At 34.0% G+C, this 24335-nt stretch overlaps 2 protein-coding genes across 6 annotated transcripts in view; both read right to left on the bottom strand.

The window, feature by feature from the left end:
- The window catches only part of LOC106661155 (putative epidermal cell surface receptor), a 97533-nt gene extending 87540 nt beyond the window's left edge, over positions 1 to 9993 (bottom strand). For all 5 annotated transcript variants that reach the window (XR_001339637.2, XM_014384385.2, XM_014384383.2 and 2 more), the window contains exon 1: positions 9836 to 9993. Coding sequence is in view for 4 of the 5 variants with exons in the window: in XM_014384385.2 (XP_014239871.1) it covers positions 9836 to 9905 (70 nt within the window). In the remaining variant the exon portion in view is untranslated. The remainder of the gene's footprint in view (positions 1 to 9835) is intronic.
- A 5589-nt stretch (positions 9994 to 15582) lies between these two features.
- Positions 15583 to 22898, bottom strand: LOC106661229 (transmembrane protein 185A). Its single transcript, XM_014384494.2, has 7 exons — positions 22688 to 22898; positions 22439 to 22615; positions 18828 to 19035; positions 18682 to 18765; positions 18433 to 18609; positions 18250 to 18373; positions 15583 to 16475 (listed from the first exon to the last, which is right to left on the bottom strand). The coding sequence occupies exons 1-7, from the start codon at positions 22723 to 22725 to the stop codon at positions 16273 to 16275; spliced, it is 1011 nt and encodes a 336-aa protein (XP_014239980.1). The 5' UTR covers positions 22726 to 22898; the 3' UTR covers positions 15583 to 16272.
- Between the last annotated feature and the right edge of the window lie 1437 nt (positions 22899 to 24335).

Genomic DNA, 24335 nt, shown 5'->3' with positions numbered 1-24335 from the left:
TCCAGCAATCAGATTCGTCGTCTACGCCAATAGATAACCACGGGTCCACCTGCGGTTCACCGCAAATGTCCTCTCTCGTCAACCCCATTTCACAATACAGGATGACGACCTATACGTTACGTTTCAGAAATTGAATATTACTTGCACTTTATAATTTTTCATTGATCAATGAATAGAAATCAATACTACAGCCCTGAACAATGTATAAACATAATGTTAGTAATCGCTTTTTGGCGTTTTGTCATCTTCTGTGATGCGTTCAGTCAGTCTGTTATTTTGTCACTTTCATACTCCACCACACACAATACACAATATAATTTGTGTTTTCTTTGTTTTAAGAATACCTCGAACCATCATGGTCTTCTTATTATCTTTGGTTTTGGCACTTTTCAGCCTTCGGTAGTTGCTCAGTGCTCGACTTAGTCACCCTTGTCCTTTATGCGCCATTACAACAAATACAATTTTTTTCTGTTTACTAAGAATAACTCCATCCACTATGGTCTTTCTATTATCCCTGGTTTTGGCATTTTCAGCCTTCAGTGGTTGGTCAGTGCATTATTTTGTCCCTCTTGTCCTCGTCACCTAAGGCTAAATCACCACCCTCTGTAGTACGCTTATCAGCTGCCACGAGGAATATCAAAATGATCCAAATTTATTTGATCTATCGTTTCAACTCGGTTCCAATTTTTTTCTGTAAACGGATTTATTATCCCTAATATCATAGAATTCACGCTAATTGATTTAGAACATTGTCAAATTTAAAAAAAAAAACTCATTTTTGAAAATTTTCTTTGATTTCATTTTCTAGTGGGGTTGAATAACGCAAACAAATAAGACTTGCATAATCAAAAAAAATTTCGTATAAAAAATACGATCCTACAGAGAAATTTAGCATAACACATGCAGTGCTGGTCGTAGTGTTAATGTACTGGCAGGGTTGTTGTAGCATAAAGAACTAATGTTACAGAGAGGATCGACCAGTTTTTTCAATGTTGAACAGGATCAGGTTTATGGTCTTGAATGAAGTTATAAACTTATGCAAACAATTTGCCCAGCTTTCCCGAAATATATTCGCATCATCAGGGCCTGTATTGATCAAAAAACATCGATACATTAAACCTTGAAATTACAATTTTTTTACATACATTTATATATTCAAGTTTACTTACACTGCTGCTGAATTATATGTTACATATTTGAGAAAGACAACTATTTTTATCCATTTCACAGAACATCTGGACCATTATGTGCTTTTTGGGTCCTCGACTGAGACAAACTATTTAATTTAAATTTCACCTAATCAACTTTACTCCAAAAGAACTAGTTCATTAATATTTAAAAAAAACATAACTAGGATCAAAAGTAAGAAGAGAGAGGAAAAAAACACCTTAAAACATTACCTTCATGGTTTTTTCCTTTGTTCGTCACAAAAAGAGGTTAACTTACCTCATGTTTTCTTTATCTTTGTTTTTGTAGAATCTAGTCAAGCAGCACATAGTGGTCCAAATGTTCTGTGAAATGGATAAAAATAGTTGTCTTTCTCAAATATGTAACATATAATTCAGCAGCATGTAAGTAAACTGGAATATATAAATGTATGTAAAAAAAATTGTAATTCCAAAGTTTAATGTATCGATGTTTTTTGATCAATACAGGCCCTCATTATACGACTATATGTCGCGCTCGGCGAATTGTTTGCATAAGTTTGTAACTTCATTCAAGACCATAAACCTGATCCTCCTCAACATAATGATCTAAAGTCGACTCACGTCGGGTTAAAATTTGCTAAAGGTTTAGGAAGAAGGACAGATCTCAAATATCGAATTAAACTCTAATTGATCAATATACGGCATTAACGGAATGTATTTTTGTTAAACTGACCTGGGTGGCCTTGGAGTCGATGAACTGAAGATCATTGATCATCTCTGGACCGCCTTCTGCCCGACTCAGACACGTTTACGCTTAACGCCTGTATTCAGGGGCAGTCACGGGGCGAGGAAAGAATCCCCGGAGGCGATCCAATTTTACCTGACTAATTTGACAATGCTATTTTTCCATTTAAAATTGATCGGAAATCGTGAAAGACCCTTGACTCAAAAATATGGGATAATTCAATTTCATATTAATCTTGGTCTATGTAATATAATATCGTTTAATGAGTCGTTTAAACAAAGGGAAATGTATCTTCCCTGAAGGTTTTTCGTCTGTCCGAATAAAACTGGACTGCCTGTTATATGGCCGACCACCGGATAATCAGAAAATTGCACGATTAAACAAATACAATGGGGGCGAAGGTTCGTTAGTAAAAGGGTGACACAGCGATTAGGCGGGATCTCCGGGGTGACGTGTCGGAGAAAGTTGGCAGTTGGGACGGAGGTGTTGGGAAAGAATCATGCCGGAACTACCGGCCTGCAACCCCTTCAAAGTTTCACAAAAACAAACACTTAAAATGTCAATTACAGTATATTTTTAAGAAAATGAGCATTAGCCTCTTTTCGGCATCTTTCTTATCAAATCAAAAAATTCTGGCTGAAAGAAAGCCTGTACCGCGCACAAATAGCGCAAAATGATAATCTTGTTTAAAAAAACAAAAGTGGGACATACATGGTCCGGTTCTTCTACCCGATGTTAAACCAGCCCAAAAAATGGGTCTTTTATTTGTCATACAAACAGAAAAACGTACAGTCTACGGTTTCAGTCTAATCCTCGATTTCTTATATAAATCTTCCAATGGATGAAATGGTTCTGGATTTGCTGAAATGATGACGTCTGTATTCTTGCAGAGTACTATATCGAGATTGATTCTGTAGTGTCAACTGAATAAAAAATGTGACTAAGGATGATACCTTGAGGTACACCGACTTTGGCATAATGGGTGGAGGAAGGATATTATGATTCGTACTTGAAAATGCCTATAAAAGAGATAGGATTTTAGGATAAGGAGATAAGTGAATTGAAGTTGTGAAAGTTAGTGGAGTGTGAAGGTTATTTGCAGGGATATGGTTTCATTGAGTCTGATCCTCCATATTTATGGCTCATTCTTCCAAACAGAAGAGATGGTTCTGGGTTTGCTAAAACGTTGACGGTATCGTCTGCATATGTGAAGAGTCTTCATCGGGATTGATTCTGCAGTGTAAGCTGAATAGAGGATGGGACCAATTATGATGCCTTGAGAAACACCCGCTTCGGTTAGGTATAGTGGATGGCGGAAGGACGTTCCGATTCGTGCTTGGAAAAATCTATTAGACAAGTATGATTTTAGAACGAGGTAATAAGTTAATACAAGCTATGCAATTTCAAGAGCACGCCCGAGTACTGACGCTCAAGGATGACGATAAACAAGCACTTAGAACTTGGAGGATTAGACTTCTTTTCGGTGTCTTTCTTCTCAGCCCTAAACATTCTGGCTGAAAGAAAGCCTGTACACACTCACAAATAGCACAACATGATACTGCTGGATAAAAAACAAATGTGGTAAAGAAGAAAAGATTCTATGTGATAATCACCAAAACCACGGCGGAATTCGAGAAATAATTTTTACTTCGTTATTATTCATTAGCCGAATAATTCAACGGATCGCTGGAAGAGAAAATCATCATCCATCTAAGTTTACACACTTGTCGAGCGAAAAGAGGAAACCTATTTTCCTAGCGGGGGTCATCCATTATTCCGCTCATGCAGAGGTACGCGCGGGTAATTTTTCCTCGCCGTCGGCTCCGCCACAATTCCGAATGTCGGACAATGGCTTTGTAATCGTCTCTTCCTTCCTTCCATCTACAGAGTTGAATTTTATCAAATCAAATTCAACTCTGGTGTTAAATCTGGCTGGAAAGTAATAGTTGTCCACTTCCCCCAAAAAATGGGTAATAATTATAAGTACAAACGCAACGAATAGATTTAAGGTGGTCATAAGGGACGTCGGCGGCCGGAACGGTTTAGGCGTTGACACGGCTCTCATCACTGTAAGGGAAAGGCCCCGAGTTCGAATCCAGCGGCCCTGCATTCGAACCCGACATATTTACAAATGCGCTTTTTTTCAAAAACATCGGCACCCCGAGGATTGATATAACCTCTTAGTTGAAATACCCTCGTTCTAACGAGACTTCTAAAAACTTCTAAAAACCGACAGCTGTCTAAAATGAGTCCGAGCGTACTTGCCAATGGGCTCTAGGAGCCAAAAAAAATGCTTTTCAAAATTTCCTGAGAATGTATTTCAAAGTTATTACATATCAGTCAATTTGTTATTTTACCCAGTACAAGTAAATAATAATCTGGATTGTATGAAATGAAATTAGATATTTAAAAAGCTACAAAACGGTAAAATGTATTCAATAAAGTGGGTCAAAAACCTTTTTTATAAAAAAAAATCAGTTTCGTTGTACCCTTTAAAACCCTTAAATACAAAACAAAAAAATAGACATTTTTGATCTGGATCGGCGGAGGAATTTTTTTATCCCTAGTTTCCGGTGTTTCGGGGTTAAAAATTCATAACTCCTCTAGGTTTTATTCAAATTCGATGTTATGAGAACTGGTGGAAAGCTGAATATCTCTTCTTTCAAGCTATGCCATAAATGTTAAGATTTTACGAATTATAACTGAAAAAATTAAGAAAATAAATCAACAAAAGAATCTCATTACAATCTTTTTGTGATTTTTTAGAAAAAATCGTAAGCGAAAAATTTGAGAATCTCTGGTTTTAATTTATTCACAGAGACGAGGTCTATGCCATTACGAGTGCCCCATTATAGGGGTCTTAACTGCGCTAAAATTTCCAGTAGATCGGTCGAATCGTTTCAGAGATATAGTCATTTTTGTGATTGTCGAAAAAAAAATCATAAGCAAAAAATTTAAGAAAAAAAAATTTTATTTACCAAAAAATGTATAATCGTGGTCTTTTGTAGTGCAGAGAACTTGAACTTTCAACTTTGCAAGACGCTAAAAGAAATATTTTAGTCTAGTTTGTTACGTTGATCAGATTATGTATTCCTACTATCCTATGCTAGCTGCCATATTTATTATATTTTTATTTTATTTTATTATATTTTGACATAATGGCCGAGCGACTAAGCAAATTAGGTTAAAAAATTTAGTAACAAGCAAAGTTGATATTTGTTTTTTTGTTGTTTTACATCCAAAAAATCGGTATAGTCATTTTTGTGATTGTCGAAAAAAATCGTAAGCGAAAAATTTAAGAGAAAAAAATATTTTTTTTATTTTCCCAAAAATAGTTTTTTGTAGTGTGGACAACTAATATCAACTTTGCATTTTGCTAAAAGAAATATTTTACCCTAGTTTGCAACGTCGATCGGTTACAAATTATGTATTCCTTCTATCCTATACTAGCTGCCATATTTATTACATTTTTATTTATTATATTTTCATTTTATTTTTTTATATTCTGACATAGTGGACTAGCGCCTAAGCAAACTAGGTACAAAAATTTCAGTAACAAACTGAAACAACAACAAAAGTTGATATTTGTTTTTTTGTTACTTTACATCCATAAAAAATCCCGAATACAAATTTTTGATTAAATAAAAAAAAAATTCCGTCATAACATTCGCCTTCGATTTTTAATAGAAAATTACAAAAAAATGTATAACTGAAACGATATATATAAAATGTATATACATGAAACTTTAAATCTGTTTTGGGTCTTACAAACTATCCGCAATTGAACAAACTGGCCTCCGTAAAAATTTAAAACCGAGATAAAAATTAAAACATTAAATTTGAGTCGTTTTGTTGACTTCATCTTCATTTTTCTCACTATAATAACATAAAATCTAAACTTGTTGAAAAAAATCGTTTAGTTTTACATCGTTATAATAGCTTGCACTTGGGATAAAATCCAAGGGAGTTATTAATGTTTAAATGGAAAAAAACACATCGGAAATTAAAAAAGCTCCTGGGCAAATCCAGCGCGAAAATGTCTATAATTTCTGCATATTTTGTACCAAGAAACAAAGTTGATCCTTCAAGACCCCTCAACAGCAAGTTTTGAGGAAATCGAAGAATGATGTTTTTTTTAATACATTTTTTTTCGGCCTACTTTATTGGAAGCGTCAGTTGGTTTTTGCATCTTTTTATATATCAAATGTCATTTAATATACTCCAGTATATATCCTTGGTATAAAAACAGATCGGCTCGAACATGTGTGGCAAAGCGATTTAGTAGTAGGTTAAATGTGTTTTTGTTTAGCAAGAAACAAAGTTTGTATCCTAATATTTGTTTTCCGCGTTCTAAAAACCCCTTGAATACAATTTTTTTGTAAAAAACAAAAATATTTTTTCATTCAAAAATTTCGTTTCTAAAATTATTTGAATATATTGCAGCCTGCGATTTATTGTCGAAAATCACAAAAAAAATGGCTATAACTCCGAAATTACCCAAGAGATCAATTAACATATATTTCTTGCTTGGCAGAAACCAATCGTTCTCCTTTCGATTTTGCTGAGGGAGAATCTGAATTATACTTTTGATAATAATAAATGTTGTTGCCATGAAAAGTCATGTTTTTGTGGAAGTTATTTTGAATGTAATAATTATAGGAATGATAATGGTAATTTCTACATCAAATACTAGAAATAATGTTGCTACTAGAAAGAATTGAATTGAAAATGGTATACGGGTGATCTTTAATAAATTATAACTATAAGCTCAACCGCCATAAATATAATTTTTACCAAAACAATTAACTAGGACTTAATGAATAACCGCGACTACTGGCACAAAATTAGTCAGACCATTACAAAAATTAACTAAGTCTTATTGTCATAAATACTTAATTTTAAAAACTGCGACCAACTAAAAAGCTTCCTTTTAGGAAAATTCATAACCAGCTTAATCATGCATGTATGATTATTTTAAAGCTAATTCCCAAGCCAGAATAAAACTTATATAGACTTTCATAAAAAATGTCACAATTTAGCCTCCATAAATTGGACGTAATGATACAAACTTGGTCCCTGAACCAATCAGAACTGGAGATTTAAAAAACTGAAGGTTTGAGGTGTTTCAGCAAATTTCATTCTAATTTTCCTCATTTATTTTAACATAAAATATAAACCTTGTCAACATAATCTGAATGAAAGGACATTCATCTTTCCAACGGTTCTCACAACATTGAATTTGAATAAAACCCAGAGGGGTTATGAATATTTTAAATGGAAGACCGGGCTTTAAAGTTTTCGCCTTCCAAGTGCCTTCAATTTTTTTTTCAAAAATCACCAAAATGGTGGTAAATTCGACCGATCTATTGTAAACGTTAGGTGGCGTTTCGAACTCGTGAACTACACTTGTCAGCACAAACATCGTCTCGGTAAATAATTTAGGACCAAAGGTATAAAATAACACATTCGAGGTGTTTCTGTTGATTTCATCCGCCTTTTTCTTACTTAAAATGACATAAAATATTACCCTTATCAACAGAGTCTGAAAGAAAATACAGCCAGCTTTACAACGGTTGTCGTAACATCGAATTTAATTGAAACCCAAAGGAGTTAAGAACTTTCTAGTGAAACAACGGGCATCGGACGAAAGAAACATTGCTCCCAGCAGAACCAGATGTCTAAAACGAATTGATTTTTCTCTAAAAATAAACAAAATTGTGTGGTGTTTAGTGACCGTTAGTAAATGATTATTTGAAGTTAGTGAGATGCGGTCTGGTGTGACGTAGGTTTTAGAAAAACATTTTCTTTATCGCGCAAACGTTTCGATCTTTATTGAGATCATCTTCAGGGCCTGGGATTTATAAACATTGTTTAAATTTTACAAATTCATGTAGGATGTGACATGACGTGTGTTTTTTCCTCACATCCTACATGTATTTGTAAAATTTAAACAATGTTTATAAATCCCAGGCCCTGAAAATGATCTCAATAAAGATCGAAACGTTCGCGCGATAAAGAAAATGTTTTCCTAAAACCTACGTCACACCAGACCGCATCTCACGATCTTCAAATAATAAACAAAATTTTGAGAAAATGCAAAAATAATATTGTTCGCCTTCCAAATTGACTCCGATTTTGCGAAAATCACAAAAATAGTTATAAATTTGAAACGACTCCATAGATCTATCGTAAAATTTACATGATTTAGTGCCCTATAAACTACACATAACAACACAAACTCGGCGTTTGGGATTTTTTTTATTAATTTCGTCCTTATTTTTCACCCTTTTTAATGACACATTTCAACATTATTGACATAGGCTGAAAGAAGTGCAATCCAGCTTTCCAACTGCTGTCAGAATCTTGCATTTGGTTAAAATCCAGAGGAGTTATGGAAACTTTAAGTGCAACAGGACTCTGGAGAAAATCTATTGTCATCTAGCCCAAAAATGAACATTTTTTTTAAGTTTTTTGTTTAGCATAAAAATTCCTATTTAAATGGTGGCTCTTTTATTTCATTAAAAATCCTACGTCTGTAACTTCTCTTTGTAAATAATCAGCTTTTAAGAAGACTGTGCCTTAGACATGCTTACCTAGACCAATACATGTGGCTTAAAGTTTTAAATTTTTTTTTTAGAATATGAATACATTGGGGAAAACAGGTTTTTCTAAGAAGAGCTGTGCTCATATGGGATTTCCCTCTTCCCCTATCATATAAGGATTGTGCAAGAATTATTGTTTTCATTTTTACGTGTGTATAGATATTTTATTAATCTGGAATTCCAAATTGTCACAGCTTCCAGTATTTAAATGGAATCGTTGGATTAATGTCCAAAAACGAAAATTTTAATGGTATACAACTTCTAAATATATTAAAGGATTTATTAATTGAAAAGTAAAGGACTTGTTTTGGAATATGGGAAAAATGCATTTAGAAATAAGTGTGTTTAAACAAAATCGTAAGAACACTTAATTTCTTGATCATTCTGGTCCAGTTTGATTTTCTAAGTATATAAAATAAATGCATAATTTAATCTAATAGGCAAATAAACATTGCTATGCTTGCTCTGATATAACTTGTAAGCACAGCAGTAATATTGTACAAGTGCGGAATTAAGTTCAAGACTTTCTTGGATGTTTCAAGGGGGGGGGGGGATTTCTTTCCTAAGTTTATACTAAAGAGTGAAGTAAAAAGCTCGGGTGAAAGATACGAAGCGGATCTCCATTGGAGAAAGTCCAAGCCCCTTCACTTGACCATATAGCAGGAGGAAATTTTATGGAGATTTCTTTTATATTTTAATTAATTTACACCCGAATAAAATTATGAAACGGAGGCCTGTAAGGCTTGGACTACTTGTACTTTCAAAACTAAAATTTCTAATCCTGATTTGGTTTGACGCGAACCGGCTCTTTTTCAAATTCATCTTGAGCGTCGAGAAATGTGCAAGTATCACTGCGGTTCGAATAATAATCACAGCCGATTGACGGGTCGAGACGAATCCGTCAAGCGGATATCAAAACAAGTGATACCCATTGTTTGGCTTCGCCAGGTAAAGCCCACCGGGCCAAAAAAAGGAAGAAGAAAAAAAAGTAGGTATAAAAAGAATAATGTGTTCCAACCTGTGCCTCATATCTTCCAATTTGTTGTCAAGTTTGGCATTGTTATCGGGCACGATGGGAATTTAATCGGGATTTTGAGAAATAATCTTGAAGAGTTATTTTCAATGGGATCTCAAGAAATTTTTTGAAGTTTGAACTTTGAAGATTGTCTTATATTTATGTATAACTCTTGGTAAACGTGCAAAAAGACGTTCATTCAACTCAGATTGTAATTTTATCGGTACGATGCAGCTTCAGTAGATTTTTCGATATATTTTTTTGTCTGTTTATGTTCTAGTACAGTAGGCATAGTTTATTAGCAGGTATTCAAATTTCTGCTCACCTGCTGCGGGAAGGCTCTGGGCGAGCGACGAAGAAGCAGTAAGCAGCAAGAACCAGAGGATAAGCGCCATGATTTTTCGAAGAGAAGCACTCAACACCACTCACGACCCACTACTGAGACGGTGCCTTCTTCCAGAGGAGCCTTTCTCTTCTTCTGCGTTTTGAGCGCCATCTGCCGTATCGACGATCGCATCCAGTTGCAAGAAGCTTTCTTCTTCTTCTTTTTTTTCTTCTTTAATCCGGCCGTCGTCGCGGCTCGATTCGTCGTTTTTCGCCCGTCTGCGGCCACCTCTCGGCACGGACGGGGAGAACCGCCCTGCCCTCCCGCAACGCAGGTAACTTCAACGCCGTTGTTCAGGTACGGAAAGAAGTCTCATGGGCCCTTGTGTTCTTTATTTATGACACCCGGATATAAATATTTGACCACCCTTGATCCTTAAATACAATGAAGTGAGGGCAAATAACGCCTTTCCTCGAAAACGGCCCAAGTACGAGCGGGAGGGCGCGATTTCGTAATTGTTTCTCGCACGTATTTCAATACAAAACCAAATGTGTTGCAAAGTTAGAAATGAATGTCCGACAAAGACTTAGAAAAAATATATATTTTTTTATAAGAGTATATGCTCTGACAAGCAAAAAATCCCATTTGTAATATAACTTGATTTGTATATATTTTTACAATATCTCAATCAGTTTCACGTTTTTTAACGTTTAAATAATTGATTCTTTGTCTATAAAAGTTTTAAAAAAATTAAATTTCTAAGGAAAATACAAAAAAGACGTACAGATAAATTGTTTTAGATTTTTAATTGACATTTCAATATCGCGTATTTCCTCCTCTTGCTTTGATTAAAATTACATCTCGAAGACGCCTCAGCATACTTTCTACCAGTTTGGAAATGTCTCTTTGCTCGAGAGCCATTCTTCACGAAGAGTCCTTTCAAGACCGTGGAGTGTATCAGGAAGTGATGGACGAACTTTTATTCCTCTTTTGATGTTAATTGTTCGATGGGGTTGAAGTCTGGAGAACGGGCCGGCCAGGCTAAGGCTCTGATGTTATGCTTGTGAAGGTACTTTTGTACTATGGGACCGACATGTAGTCGGGCATTATCGTGCATTAGAATAGGAATGTCGCTGATTTCACCGAGGATAGGCAACGCATGATGTTCCAACATTTCATCTACATAGCGAGTGGCCGTCAAAACCCTCCACGAACAACAACCAACTGTGTACAACTTTCCATTGAAATAACCTCTCACACCATCACTGAGCTACGTTGAAAAGGTTGGCTCTGGGAAAAATTACAGGTCTCGTACCTTTCATTTCGCCTTCTCCACACTCTTTCACGCCCTTCTGGTGATCGTTGAGCAAATCTACACTCATCTGTAAAAGTACAGCAGACCAATCGTCCAATGACCAATGGCTGTGTTCTCGGGCAAATGCGAGCCGTGCAACCCTGTATGTCCTGATCGATTCTGGTCCTCTTACAGGGCGAGAAGCCATCAGTCCATACTGATTTAATCTTCTTAGAGCAGTGTGTTCTGAAATTTGGACACCTCGAACTTCCTGGAGCTGATGAATCGCTTGAACAACATTGTCGGTTTCGCAAAATGCACAAAGTAAAAAAACGGTCATCCTGTGGGGCCTTCTATGGTAGGACCCAGGGAACTACGATGGCAACAGCTCCATACCTGATGGAACGACCATCATCAATAGTGCCACACTACGCATAACATCCTAAGCATTAAGCGGCATTTTTAAGTTTAAAAATTCCACTTAAGAAAACAAAGATGAAAACTAAACAGTTTATTGCTTCAAAATTCAAATGAGACTGAATAAACATTTTAAATTCCGTAAAAATTAAACATTGAAAAATCCTTTATCCTTGTTTTGGATTAAGGATTAAGCGTTTTCACCTCTAATTGATATTCCCAATTTAAAACACAGCATAATCAAATATTTATTCGTAAAAACAATGAGACATATTAAGGGCAGAATTTTATTTTATCGAGAAAATGAAAAAGAAAATCAATTGGGTGGAATTTTTTGCCTGTCAGTGTATTATATTGTGAATAGTTTTATGGCTGGCTATCTATATTTGCCATTGCCATCCCCCTATTTTTATCTTCTCCTTTTCACATTTTTTCCTTCTAATTCATTTTTCAAACGTTGCCGCCAAGTTATAGTCACTGACTCTTTCGTTTTTCTATCCTGTTGCCACCCTCGACAAACTTTACACATATAATAAAAATATATACATTTAAAAATAAGTGTTAGCAATCATAGTGCCCCAGAGAACACGATAAGCCTCGCGATGATTGGGGATATGTTTATCCAATCTCGCTAATAAATTACACGCTTACACCAGACTTCATTCTCTGTCAGAGCACTCGATATTCATCGGGATGATTGCGGAAGAAAGCCCTACATTCACACTAATAAATTACGTTCACACTGCCCCAGAGCACTCGATATTCCTCGGACATTGGGAAAGAAGTCTTCCCTCATTTTCGTTAATAAATTACTTTTGCATTCGCACATCAAACTTCTTTCACAGATCCTCGACAACTCAATACTGCTCAAAGCGATTGGAGAAGAAGTCCTTTTATTCACACATTGGGAAAGACGTCCCCCCCCCACATTCGCGTTAATAAATGTACATTCGCACAAGAAACTTCATTCACAGTTCTTCGACTATTCCATGTTTTTGAATTTTTTTATGTCTCTCATTCATATTCCTCGGCGTAATTGGGGATAAGTAGGGATTTCTCCCCCTATCGGGCTAATAAATGACATTCACATACCAAACTTCACTCTGCGTCAGAATACTCGATATTGCTCGGGGTGATTGGGGAAAAACTCCCTGCCACATGCCAATAAATTATATTCTCGCCCCCCCCCAGAGATAAATAATTAAATACATTTACTCAGAATTTTTACGTAAATAAGAACTGTTTCTCGTGCATCCTTTTCTTTAGGCCAATGAACAACAGAAACATTCATTCCTGTCCAAGTATTGGATATTGCTCGGTGAACAAGGGGTCTGGCCACTCCATTCTCGCTAATAAATGCTTTCGTTCCAATAATAGCATAGAAAAACAACAGGAAAAATATATTTATGGCCCTTCCTCATTTTTAGATATATAACATATTCTCTCTGGTTGACCATGAAATGATTAACCAACTTTCTTCTCATTGATGAATCTGGAAGTCAATGAGTCAAATTAATATTCTTAGTGTCCAAAATATATTCTGTCCTTTCTCGAGTTCCTCAGGGTTTAGTACTCGATCCATTCTTTTTTAAACTTTTTATGATTAATGATACTTCATTTTGTTTTCCATCTGTCTTCTGATTGTATTTAGTACTACAATAATATATTTGGCAGCATCAGTGGACTGGGTCGACCGAGAAGCTCTTGCACATCAAAAGCATGATTGATAGGTGGCCTCCAGACAATGTGGATAACACAGACACTCACTTTTGGACCAAAGCCCAGGTATGAAGAGAAAGATAATTTTGTCAATGTGTTGGTCAATGAGAATTATGCTAGAACATGGCAGAGTCTATGATATCCCTATTCGAATAAATGACTGGCAGGTCCCGAGAATCACCCACCCTGTGTGTTGGCAGTCCAGGGTCAGCCAATGATCTCGTCCGTCCAGCCAAGGGGGTTCGGCTCCGAGGAGGATGCTGTCAACTGCTAGGTCAATCTAGGATATAATATATGTAGTTCCAAACCCGTCACGTTCATTCTTAAATACATTCTCTAGATTCTCTCCTATTTACATACCATTCATTCAACTAGGGAGGTAGAGTACTCGATATTCCTCCATCACCCTCTACATGTATTATATAACTAACATAATTGAGTGCCGATGGGTTCTCAATATTCTGACATCAGCTCTCTCACCTATACATTCAAGCAAATAAATTCATTCACTCTCAACACATTCTATAAACACAATCGTTACTGTACACAACAAAACCCTGTTTTCTCCAAATCCCAGAACAAGGGACCCAGATATTTGCTGCCGTCCTGAAGCACAATCCTCATATTAGGTGGCATTCCTACACGCTCTCTATATGGAGCCAAGTAAATGTATCATTCAATTAGGTGGGACACATCGAGGCAACCTTTCACGGCATGCTGGCTATGTGGGCTTTAGCCTAAAAGTAAGTTTCCATGTATAAACGTCGCATTCCTGTTCTTAATTTGGTAAGGATGATCATTCTTCTACAAGTCAGGTCCTCCAAGGCACACCTATCACCTGGCAGTGGTCCAACACTGCCACTTTGTTTAAATCATGTTTTTTATTGCATTTACACCATCAGGCGGGTGGATCTTGGTCAGTTGGGACCAAGTCCCTGCTTTAGTCGCCATGTCTGCTTTTTCATTGTGTCCGGGTATGCAGACATCAACCAACTTTTGCCAAGACCTCCAGTTCTTGGTATTTCTCCCAACAAGAGCAAGAGGGTCAGTGGAGGAGTTGACAGGGGCAGCAGTAACTGCACATTAACTTATACGGAGATCGTGAGATGCGGTCTGGTGTGATGTAGGTTTAGAAAAACGTTTTGATCTTTATTGAGGTCATCTTCAGGGCCTAGGATTTATAAACATTGTTTAAATTATGCAAATATATGTAGGATGTGAAAAAATGAATTTATACAATGCTAGAAATTTTATACTCACTCAAAGGGTTTGTTTTCTGTTTGATTGAGTCTAATATTTCTAGCATTGTATAAATTCATTTTTTCGTATCCTATAATTTATATTTGCATAATTTAAACAATATTTATAAATTCCAGCCCCTGAAGATGATCTCAATAAAGATCGAAACGTTTGCGTGATAAAGTAAATGTTTTTCTAAAACCTACATCACACCAGATCGCATCTCACGATCTCCAAATAATTAACTAACGATCACTAAAAACCACACATTAACTTATACTTAAATTAAATAACTGTCATGGGATAACAAAAACAAATTTGATAAAGAATAAAACTTTAGAAATCAATAAGACTTTATATTAAGGATTTACAATACAATATATAAAATATTATATGAGCATCACAAGTTTGGGTTATGCTGTACATTTATACAATAGAAATACTGTGATAAAACTGGTCATTTATTTATAAAATAGGTAAAATTTAGATAAAAACAAATGTAAAAATAAATCTGACAATTTAATTGGTTTTTTAATTCAAATTAGAAAATAGATTGTTTCTTTTATCTAAACTGTTGCGTTAACTTTGTTTACAAAAGTTAAATAATATTAACAAATTTAGAACATTGATATTGTTGTTAATAGTCTTATAATATACACTTATATACAGATATATGTACATTTGTTATTAAAAATTTATATGTAAACATGTACAAAGTAAGGTAAATTTTGTTTTCAAACACAGGTACAAATTAATATTGTTAAACATATACAAAGAAAACTTATCAAACAAGGTGATTTAAATCCTGTTGAATTTATTATTTCATAATATTTTTAAATGGACTGTGAGCTGTTGCAATATAAGAAAAACCTGTTTTATTATATTGTTTCTACTGATGTACACTACATAGCTGGCTTACTGATTTCCAGTAATTATAAAATTGAAGAAAAAACTACTAGTATATACAAAACAAATAAAATAATAAAACAGCAATTAACAAAAAAATGAATGTGTGACACATCCTTGGATTTTTTTTTATTTTATATCATTTTTTAGAAATGAATGTTTTCAGATTTCTTTGAACAATAATAAACATTGAAAAGGTCAAATTAAATAAAATTTTCGAAATTTTAATAAACAATTCAATAATATATGAAGGCCAATCTGCCTGATCAAATAAAATGAAGTATAACTAGCTTAAACAAAACATATATATAATTAAAATTTATCAAAATTGTTCATGTCAACCTATATTAAAGACAAAATTTAGCTAAACAATAATTATAAAGATAACACTGTCAGTCTTAAAAGAATTAGTCGAGTGATAGATTGTATTGAATACACTTAAATAAGACCCTTACAGATTATAATTTAATACTATAATACAATTTCTGGCAGGCACGAATCAAACATGAAAATGTATAAAACCCGACTTACCAAGTATTGTACCAACAATGGCATCTTATCAATGAAAATAACATTTGAATGGTACATTATGTCAATACAGTGGTTCACATAGAAAACTAAGTACATAACCATGACACAAATATTGTTGAATTGGGTAACTATATGGAATTTGTCATGGAGAAATGATTCCCCTGAGGGTTGTTGTTTTGTTTTTTAATCAATTTCCTCTCATAGGAATGTCTATGATGTACTGAGAGTTAATGACAATTCATTAAGCAAATGTAAGAAAAATAACTAATTTTTTATGTTAGTTTTTTAAATACTACAATTCTTAATTATAACATGAATATAAGAATTGGATTTAGTCGGGAGTTTCAATTGATATTATAGGTACGACTGGCTTGTTTACATCGATTTGTTTCTTAGATTTATCTCCTCTTGTTCTTGACCCTGGCTCTCCACTCGACTGGTTGTTCGTACTGTAAGCGATGTTGGCGTATTCTTGCAAAAATGGGAACATGCTCAGGAGAAAGTGGCAAAAATCTTTACGAATGCCAAACCACCCTGAAGAAGAAACAGAAGAAAATGTAAAAAGATGTACAATGAATTTATAAAAGTTTGTAATGTTCATACAAAAAATTTAAAATTCATGATTTACATATATTGATGCTTAAAATTACTTATGTGACCTCACATTTTGAGAATGGATAAATCCTTCAGCAATCCAAATTACTGCGGGGGGAATATTGGGATTATTATCAATCACTCACTCACTCACTCATCTGATCTCTCTCACTCACACAGTCTCACACACTCTCTCACTCATTCACTCTCTCACACTCCCTTTTCTTTTTCTCTCTCACTCATTCACTCACTCACTCGTTCACTCTCTTTCACTCGCTCACTCATTCACTCTCACACTCCCTTTTCTCTCTCACTCACTCATTTACTCTCTCACTCACTCACTCTCACACTCCCTTTTCATTTTCTCTCTCACTCACTCATTCTCTCTCCCCCTTCCCCAAATATAAAAACAAACAAATACATTTGTTTCCTTAAAAATTTCAATTTTTTGATTTTTTTCCAGTTCGAAAAGTTGGACTGTTCGGAATACCAAAGTTCGGATTAGGGAGAGAGCACTGAATTTACTATGTGTGATTATGATTTGTTTAATGGCCTTATTTTGTAAATATTATCCAGATGAATTGGGCAACATTGCGAATGTCTACAATCTACGGGGTCTACAATCGTAGAGTATTCCTCTAAATAGAGCAATGTTTAATTATACTTCTATAATCTTATAAAGAAATCAGCGATAAGGCCAATTTGAAAGAAAATACTCAGTTCAACCTTTCAAGAAATATACTGCCTTTATCAGGACTTTGAAAATATTTTGAATGTTATTATACTTATCAGTTGATTTGTTATTTGACATAGAATAAGAAAATAACATGCTAGATCTTATTAAATGAGATTACATATATTAAAAGTTAGTAAAACAAAAACACATTTCCAGTAAAGTAGGTTAAAAATATATATTTTTGATAACACCAATTTGGATTCATTTAAAGCACCCTTTAAAACCTGTAAATACGAATTTTTGTCAGAAAAAATAGGGATTTTTTGCCTTTCTTTGTTTCAAAAATAACAAAATTGTTGATAACTTTATAATGACTCCACCGATCCACTGGAACCTTTACAAACAACTTAGGACCTGACAAGCTACACTCAATGGCATAAATTTTGTCTTTGCAAATAAATTAGAACCACAGTTATAAAATAAAATGTTTGCAATGTAATTTTTAATGTTTGTTGTGTAAGAAAAAAAATTGGTGGTAGTACATCTAAAGTGGAGGGGAATGCCATAAACTTAATGGTTTTATTTCAATCCATTCAAAACTTATGATTTTTTATTCATTTTCCCAATTTGTGACCCCTTTTTAGCCTATTTAGATATCATCGAATTCCTTTTACATTAGTCCACTTTTTTTTTAAACCTTGCCCGTTTTCTTACATTAAGAAATTTGCAAAATGGTAATTTTGGATAAACTAAGCTAAACTCAAATTTATGATCGTTGAAGCCATAATTTTTTGCATTGTAAGTCTGTTTTTTTGTCTGTTATCCATGTAAATCATTAGAAATAGTTTCAAAGTCAAGAATCTATATATTCCTCAAAAATTTGATGTAGGAAATTCAAATTTGCCTTACTCCTTACAATTATTAAGCCATATTAATTATTTTAATTAATATAATATTAGTCTGATATGAATCACATCAACATAATAAATCTATAATTATTTTAACATCAATGTTTGGTTAAAATTTATAAAAACTTACATCTATTGCCTCCTTTGGCACTAAATGACATCAATATCAATGTGAAAAAACTTAAAAATAATGGCGAAGCCACTCCAATGTATGCCATTGATATATCACCGTCTAATTTGTTCGTAAGAAGTACCTGAAATGTAAATAAATTTGAGAAATTTTACAAAACTGGAAAATATCTTAAAACGTTACCTGGAATATTAATATAGGTATCACCAAGAATGTATAGGCAAGTGCAGAGTTAAAAGATGTCCTCCTCTGCCTGGCGTTTACTTGAGGTGTTCTCAAAAGAATCCCAGCGAAAATGATCGTGTACAAAACCCCTACTAAAGACAAGCACATAACTATCCATAGTGGGACGAATACAACCTAGAAACAAAGTCAACCTTGTACTCCTTGAACCTTATCTTTACGATCTACCCTGGATCCCATGCGACTTACTTCCCAACTCCATGAAGTAAATCCATCTAAACGCAGAGCTAAAAATATAAACTGCAGCATATTCACAGCACAGAACAATTCAAGCTGAAAACCATTTAACGTTAGTTAAAGCCATAGAAAAATTTATTAATGAAAATATCGAATACCTCAAATGAACGGTCATGTTTAACAGCCCAAATACACACAGCGATTGAAACAATTGATATGAATATTAGAGGAATAAACACAAGAATCCAAAGATGCCGGCCTGACTGTAGTTTATCACACACAAGCAATTCAAACATAAGCAAAATTAAATGCAATGCTAAACTAATAAGCATTGCTTTGTAATGAACATAAGCCTCTCCCTCCAATCTGAAAAACAAAAGTTTAAAATAAATTTAACCGTAATTACCATTTTAAAGGACAGACCATAGAAATTACAACATATTTGACTTTTGCATAATAATATTGTCCATTTTAATAATTAGGATACATCATTTAGGAAGGGATTAGTCAAGGTAATTTTAGTTGTCAGTTTTTATCAAGTCACTTATTTTGCAAGGTATTTTGCTCATTTAAATTGGAGAAAAAAATTAGTATACTTTTATCATTTAATGGTGTTTTATTACCACAAAGGAAAAACTGCAGCTTAGACTGCTAAGAAAATTTGTGATGTGTATGGTGATGATTTAGAATAGTGATTCTCAACTTTTTTTTTTTGTGGCACACTTTTAACGATTTCAAAATTTGGTGGCACACAAAGAAAAAGATAAGTTTAAAAGTTGTTTACTTACCTATAGTACACTGTGTAAAATAGTATATGATAATAATTTTGAATGTAAAATAAAATAATATTACTACAAAAACAACAGTATGTTTATTAAGGGATTAATTACAAGTTAATAATAAGAATACTTTTAATTTGAGCTGGATGTTTTTTGATAATTTCATTTATATTTGGTCGTATAAGGCCCCATTGCACCAGTCACGGTTCAAGCCGGGTTCACTGGAACATCGTTCACAATTTGAACGAAGTTCAGAATGACAATGCTATTCTCATATCGTCTTCTACATTTAACAGTCCCGATCTTTTTTTCGTTTTAATGTTGGTTAATACTGAAAATCTGAATTCACACAAATAAGATGTCGAAAATTGTAATAATATTCTTAAAGCTTTTTAGCATAACTATTATGGGATAATCGCATCTAATGTTTATTCAAATTGAACATTTTCTTTTTAAATTATATTATTTAATAATTTTATATAAGTTCTTTTCGTTAATTTAAACTTTACTCATAATAAAAAAAAGCATTATAATTTTTACTAAATACATTTCTAAAATTTGACGACACACAAAAGTGCCGCGCACAGTGGTGAAGAATCACTGATTTAGAAGAAAGCACCATCTGCAATTGGTTTGCTTGGTTCAAAAGCATAAATTATGTATGACATGAAGCGCTATTGTTGTCCTTCAAATATTCATGATCACAAATGATTAAAAAAAATAATTAAACAATAAAATGAAACAAAAACAATATGTTCAGTTTTAGGTTTTTAAGGGTGTTCTTTTCAACAACAACAGTGAATAAATCCTTTAAATTCAGGGAACAAGTCACTGTTACTGATAGTATTTTTCTATATAAAAAGCATAAATAAAGTATTTGCTTTGCTTTAACAGCTGGCTTTTGTAACATGTTCCATGTGGCTGACCTCCAGGAAAAACAAAGTATTCCAACCAGCCAGAGGACAGATAATACATAAGAAAATTTTAACAAAATTTGCAGCCCGAGAGCGAAAATTAAAATTAATCAGCATTGAACATGCTAAAATGAAAGCGGGAAAGAACAGTTTGTGATTAATAATCTACAATAGAGCACCATTGTCAAAAGAAAATGGGAAAAGACACGATCACTATCAATGTTGAATGGCTTGGCTAATCTGAATGAATCAAGAACGTTCTCGTCTTTTTTGACAACCTTTGACCTTTTTATGATTCATAAAATTCTTGATAGCTCAGCAAATTTTTACAATTAAATGTCTAAGAAAATAAATAAATAGCTTTAATTTAATGTAAAACATGAAATTGCAAAATAAGTCAGTTTTTTAATGATAAATTCTCATCACCATTTTTGCAACCGACAAATGTTATTCAAAATCCAACTTCTAACTGGCCAGTAACAGCCCAAGTACATCATTGGGCACTGGCCATTAACTCTAAACTCTAAACTCTAACTCATGACCAAGTGTCAACTCCACTGCTGACTACTCCATACTTGTGTCAACCACTATAACTATGTCGATCACGTAATGACCACCATTTTTGTGGCACCAGTTATTTTCGGCACTCCCTAAGAAAGCTCTATGTGATGACTATCTTCCTCAGCAGCTACTACCATCTGGCCTCAACGCATTTCTTGTTTTTCTTTCAGTTCACCACTTGGCACTTGGTACTGCAAGCCCAAGAAGCTGACCGCCGCCAACTGGCGCTGGCCCTCTCTTTATTTTCGTTCAATTCATAAAATTTAAAATGGTATAAGATTTGAAAAATATGACCGATCAAGGAATTCGTGCTCTATTAGAACCTGACAATGATTTTGAACTCGTTAGTTAGTTACACGAAAATGACCAAGAAGAGCAATATGATACTTATAAGACTAAAACTATTTGAAAAGTTAGTAACTACAAAAATTGAGAATTTTATCTTTCTTCAGTTAATAAATTTTATACGTTGAAAAATATGTAATATTTTTTTTTGCCATTCCTAATTGTGACATTTTAGAAATCATATATAGATAGTATGGGTATATAATATTTATTCCATTAATTTTATACTTTTATTTTATTATTTTATATTATATAAATTCTGCATAATGTAAATATTTTTGTTAATGGTAATCTAGTTTTATTAAATTGTTTTTTTATAACACATATTTTAACATATTATTTGTTTTAATGTGTTATATTTATTATTTTGTAGAATTTTTGTATACTATGTATCATTTTTTTATTAGTTGTTTTATAATATAAGATTTATTAGGATGGTCTTATGCATATTCATTAATTTAATCTGTTAAGTTGTTTATATTATTTTTAATTGCCTATATAATATTTTTATAGTATAAATATAAGAAAATTATATAATTTAAGCTCTAAATAAAACAATTATCACAATGTTGACTTTAAATGAACCACCTACACATACCTTTAACCTTATTGTATTGATTTTTAAGATGGAATATTATTTTTCTACATGGAAATGCAAACATTTGCCAATTTACAAACATTTATTTAACGTTATTGAAGCATTGTCAAGACAGCCGTACCAACAGATGCCACATGGAGCCAATGACAAGCCAATAAGTTAAAATGGGCCTGGAGGCAAGTAGTCTACGGCCGATCGGCCTCCGGGTTGAAAGTGTTAATACAACAACCTTTACACATAGCGCAATGCCTACTTAAGTTTTCTTACAGAACGCATTTTAGCATTCAAAAATCAGTCCGGTAAAGTTTAAAACAGTTGAATTATTGGTCAATTGTTAAATTTCTTCATGTGTTCTGCGGGGTGACATACCAATTTAGTCATTACCGGTCATTTTAGTCTACTCATTTTCGCTCAGTTTGTCAGACACATTTTGGCAACTTCAATCACTGTGTCTGAATGATTTCCAGGTATTTGAATCTTGGAATGTCGAGCAATGAAGTCTGCAAAATGCCGAAATGCATCCGACAGACTTTGGATACCATCATCGTCACAATAGGAAATTCTTTTCTCACCTGAAATGAGGATATCTCCACCAGACATAACTGCCGACTGCTGCTCCCAAGATCACCATAAATTTCCAGAACCATATCGGAGAGAAGACCGTCCAGTAGGACCAGTCGATGGATCCATCAAGTTTTAAGGCGAACAGAGCCGTAAATATCATCAGCGATGTGTGGACGATGAATTTGCTATAAAATAAAAACCAGCCAAGGATAATCAAATGGAATTAGGTCGAATCGTATCAAATAACAAGTGCCCACCTTGGATTGAAATCTTGAAACAAAGTTTGAAGATTCATTTTTCGAATAACTACCGTCGAACACCGATGTTAAACACATTTGTACAAAAGAATTTCTTCGTTCTTTTCCTAAGCCATGTATTTCAATTTAAAAAATAAAAAATAAAAAATGAGAAAACCTTTGTTACATAGTATGAAAATGAGATTGGTAGTAACCACTTTAGAAGGGGTCACGAAACACTGGCCACTGTTATCTCCCAAGTCCGCCAACCATGGTCACACAAAACGTTTCCCTCCTTAACAATAAAAACTTTTGCAAAAAATTGATTGACAATTATTTATTAACATTAGATTAAATTGTTTATTCGACTTAATCAGAAAATTTGGCCTGGAAAGGTCGTGACCATTTTTTTATACAGTATCGTCCCTATTTTTTATTATCCCAAATGTGAACTCAGTAGGAATTGGAAAAAAATTAAAGAAGTCAGAATTTTAAAGGAAACAAATGAAGCATTATTGAGATGAACAGGGAGAGAGAGAATGAGATTGAGAGAAAAAGAGTGAGTGAGTGGGTGAGTGGGTGGGTGGGTGAGTGAGTGAGTGAGTGAGTGAGTGAGTGAGTGAGTGAGTGAGTGAGTGAGTGAGTGAGTGAGTGAGTGAGTGAGTGAGTGAATGAGTGAGTGAAATTGAGAGAAAAAGAGTGAGTGAGATTGAGAGAAAAAGAGTGAGTGAGTGAGATTGATAGAAAAAGAGTGAGTGAGTGAGTGAGTAGTGAGTGATTGAGAGAGTGAGTGAGAACGTGTTTAATCCATTGATGGTTGTAAATTTTTGGGAGTTTGGTATGCCACAACGTGTTCAAGGCCAATAGATATCTTCATCACACCTTGGAAATTTATCAGCCTGTTCATTGCCCTTCTGCCCTAGAAGAACTAGAACTACTAGAACTAGTAACTAGAATAGACTTCCTTAGGGAAATTCATAAAATTCCTTTCTTTAAAATCCCAACTCTAGAATGTCACAGACAACTTTCTGACTTTTTACCTCTGTACAAATTGATCCATGATATAATAAGTTGATCTGAATTCTTGCTTCTCATAAAATTTCACATTCCTTGTAGCTCTACCAGATAAAAGCCACTTTAAATATATCTTCTTATGCCACTGACTACATTAAATGAAGTCCTCTTACTCGAGCCATATCTTATTTTAAGACAGTATTAAGTATTTTAGTAAGGAAAAGTTGTCATAGAAGGATCGGTGTTCTTCTTTTAATTGGAGAAACTAGATTGACCTAGTCAAGTTTTTAAGACTGGCTTTGTATTCCAGGTTCTAGATGTTAAAAGAATTTAGTTATAAATGACTAATCGACGTTTATAACTTATTTTACTGTAATATATTATATACTAATAATTTGAGCCTTATGCACTGCTACCAGTTTCTAAAGGAAGCGTAAGGTACATTTTTGTACATTGCATGTGGAATCACTATGATTATGTCCATAGGTGCACCTCTCATGGTGTGAGAATTGTCTTACTGGAGTGGCTATAGCTATTTCCTCACATTCGCAAAAGATATCTGCTGATGTCTCTGGTTTCTCCTGACAAAGTCGGCAGGTTTCTTTCTCGGCTTTGCCCATCTTCCTTGGGTGGTAGTTAAGAGGGTAGTGGCCAA

This window comes from Cimex lectularius, unplaced genomic scaffold (assembly GCF_000648675.2).
Source record: "Cimex lectularius strain Harlan isolate CLEC.00 unplaced genomic scaffold, Clec_2.1 scaffold75, whole genome shotgun sequence".
Classification (NCBI taxonomy): Eukaryota; Metazoa; Arthropoda; class Insecta; order Hemiptera; family Cimicidae; genus Cimex; species Cimex lectularius.
Note: the sequence above shows the minus strand (reverse complement) of the source record. Positions and strands in the feature narration are given on the sequence as shown.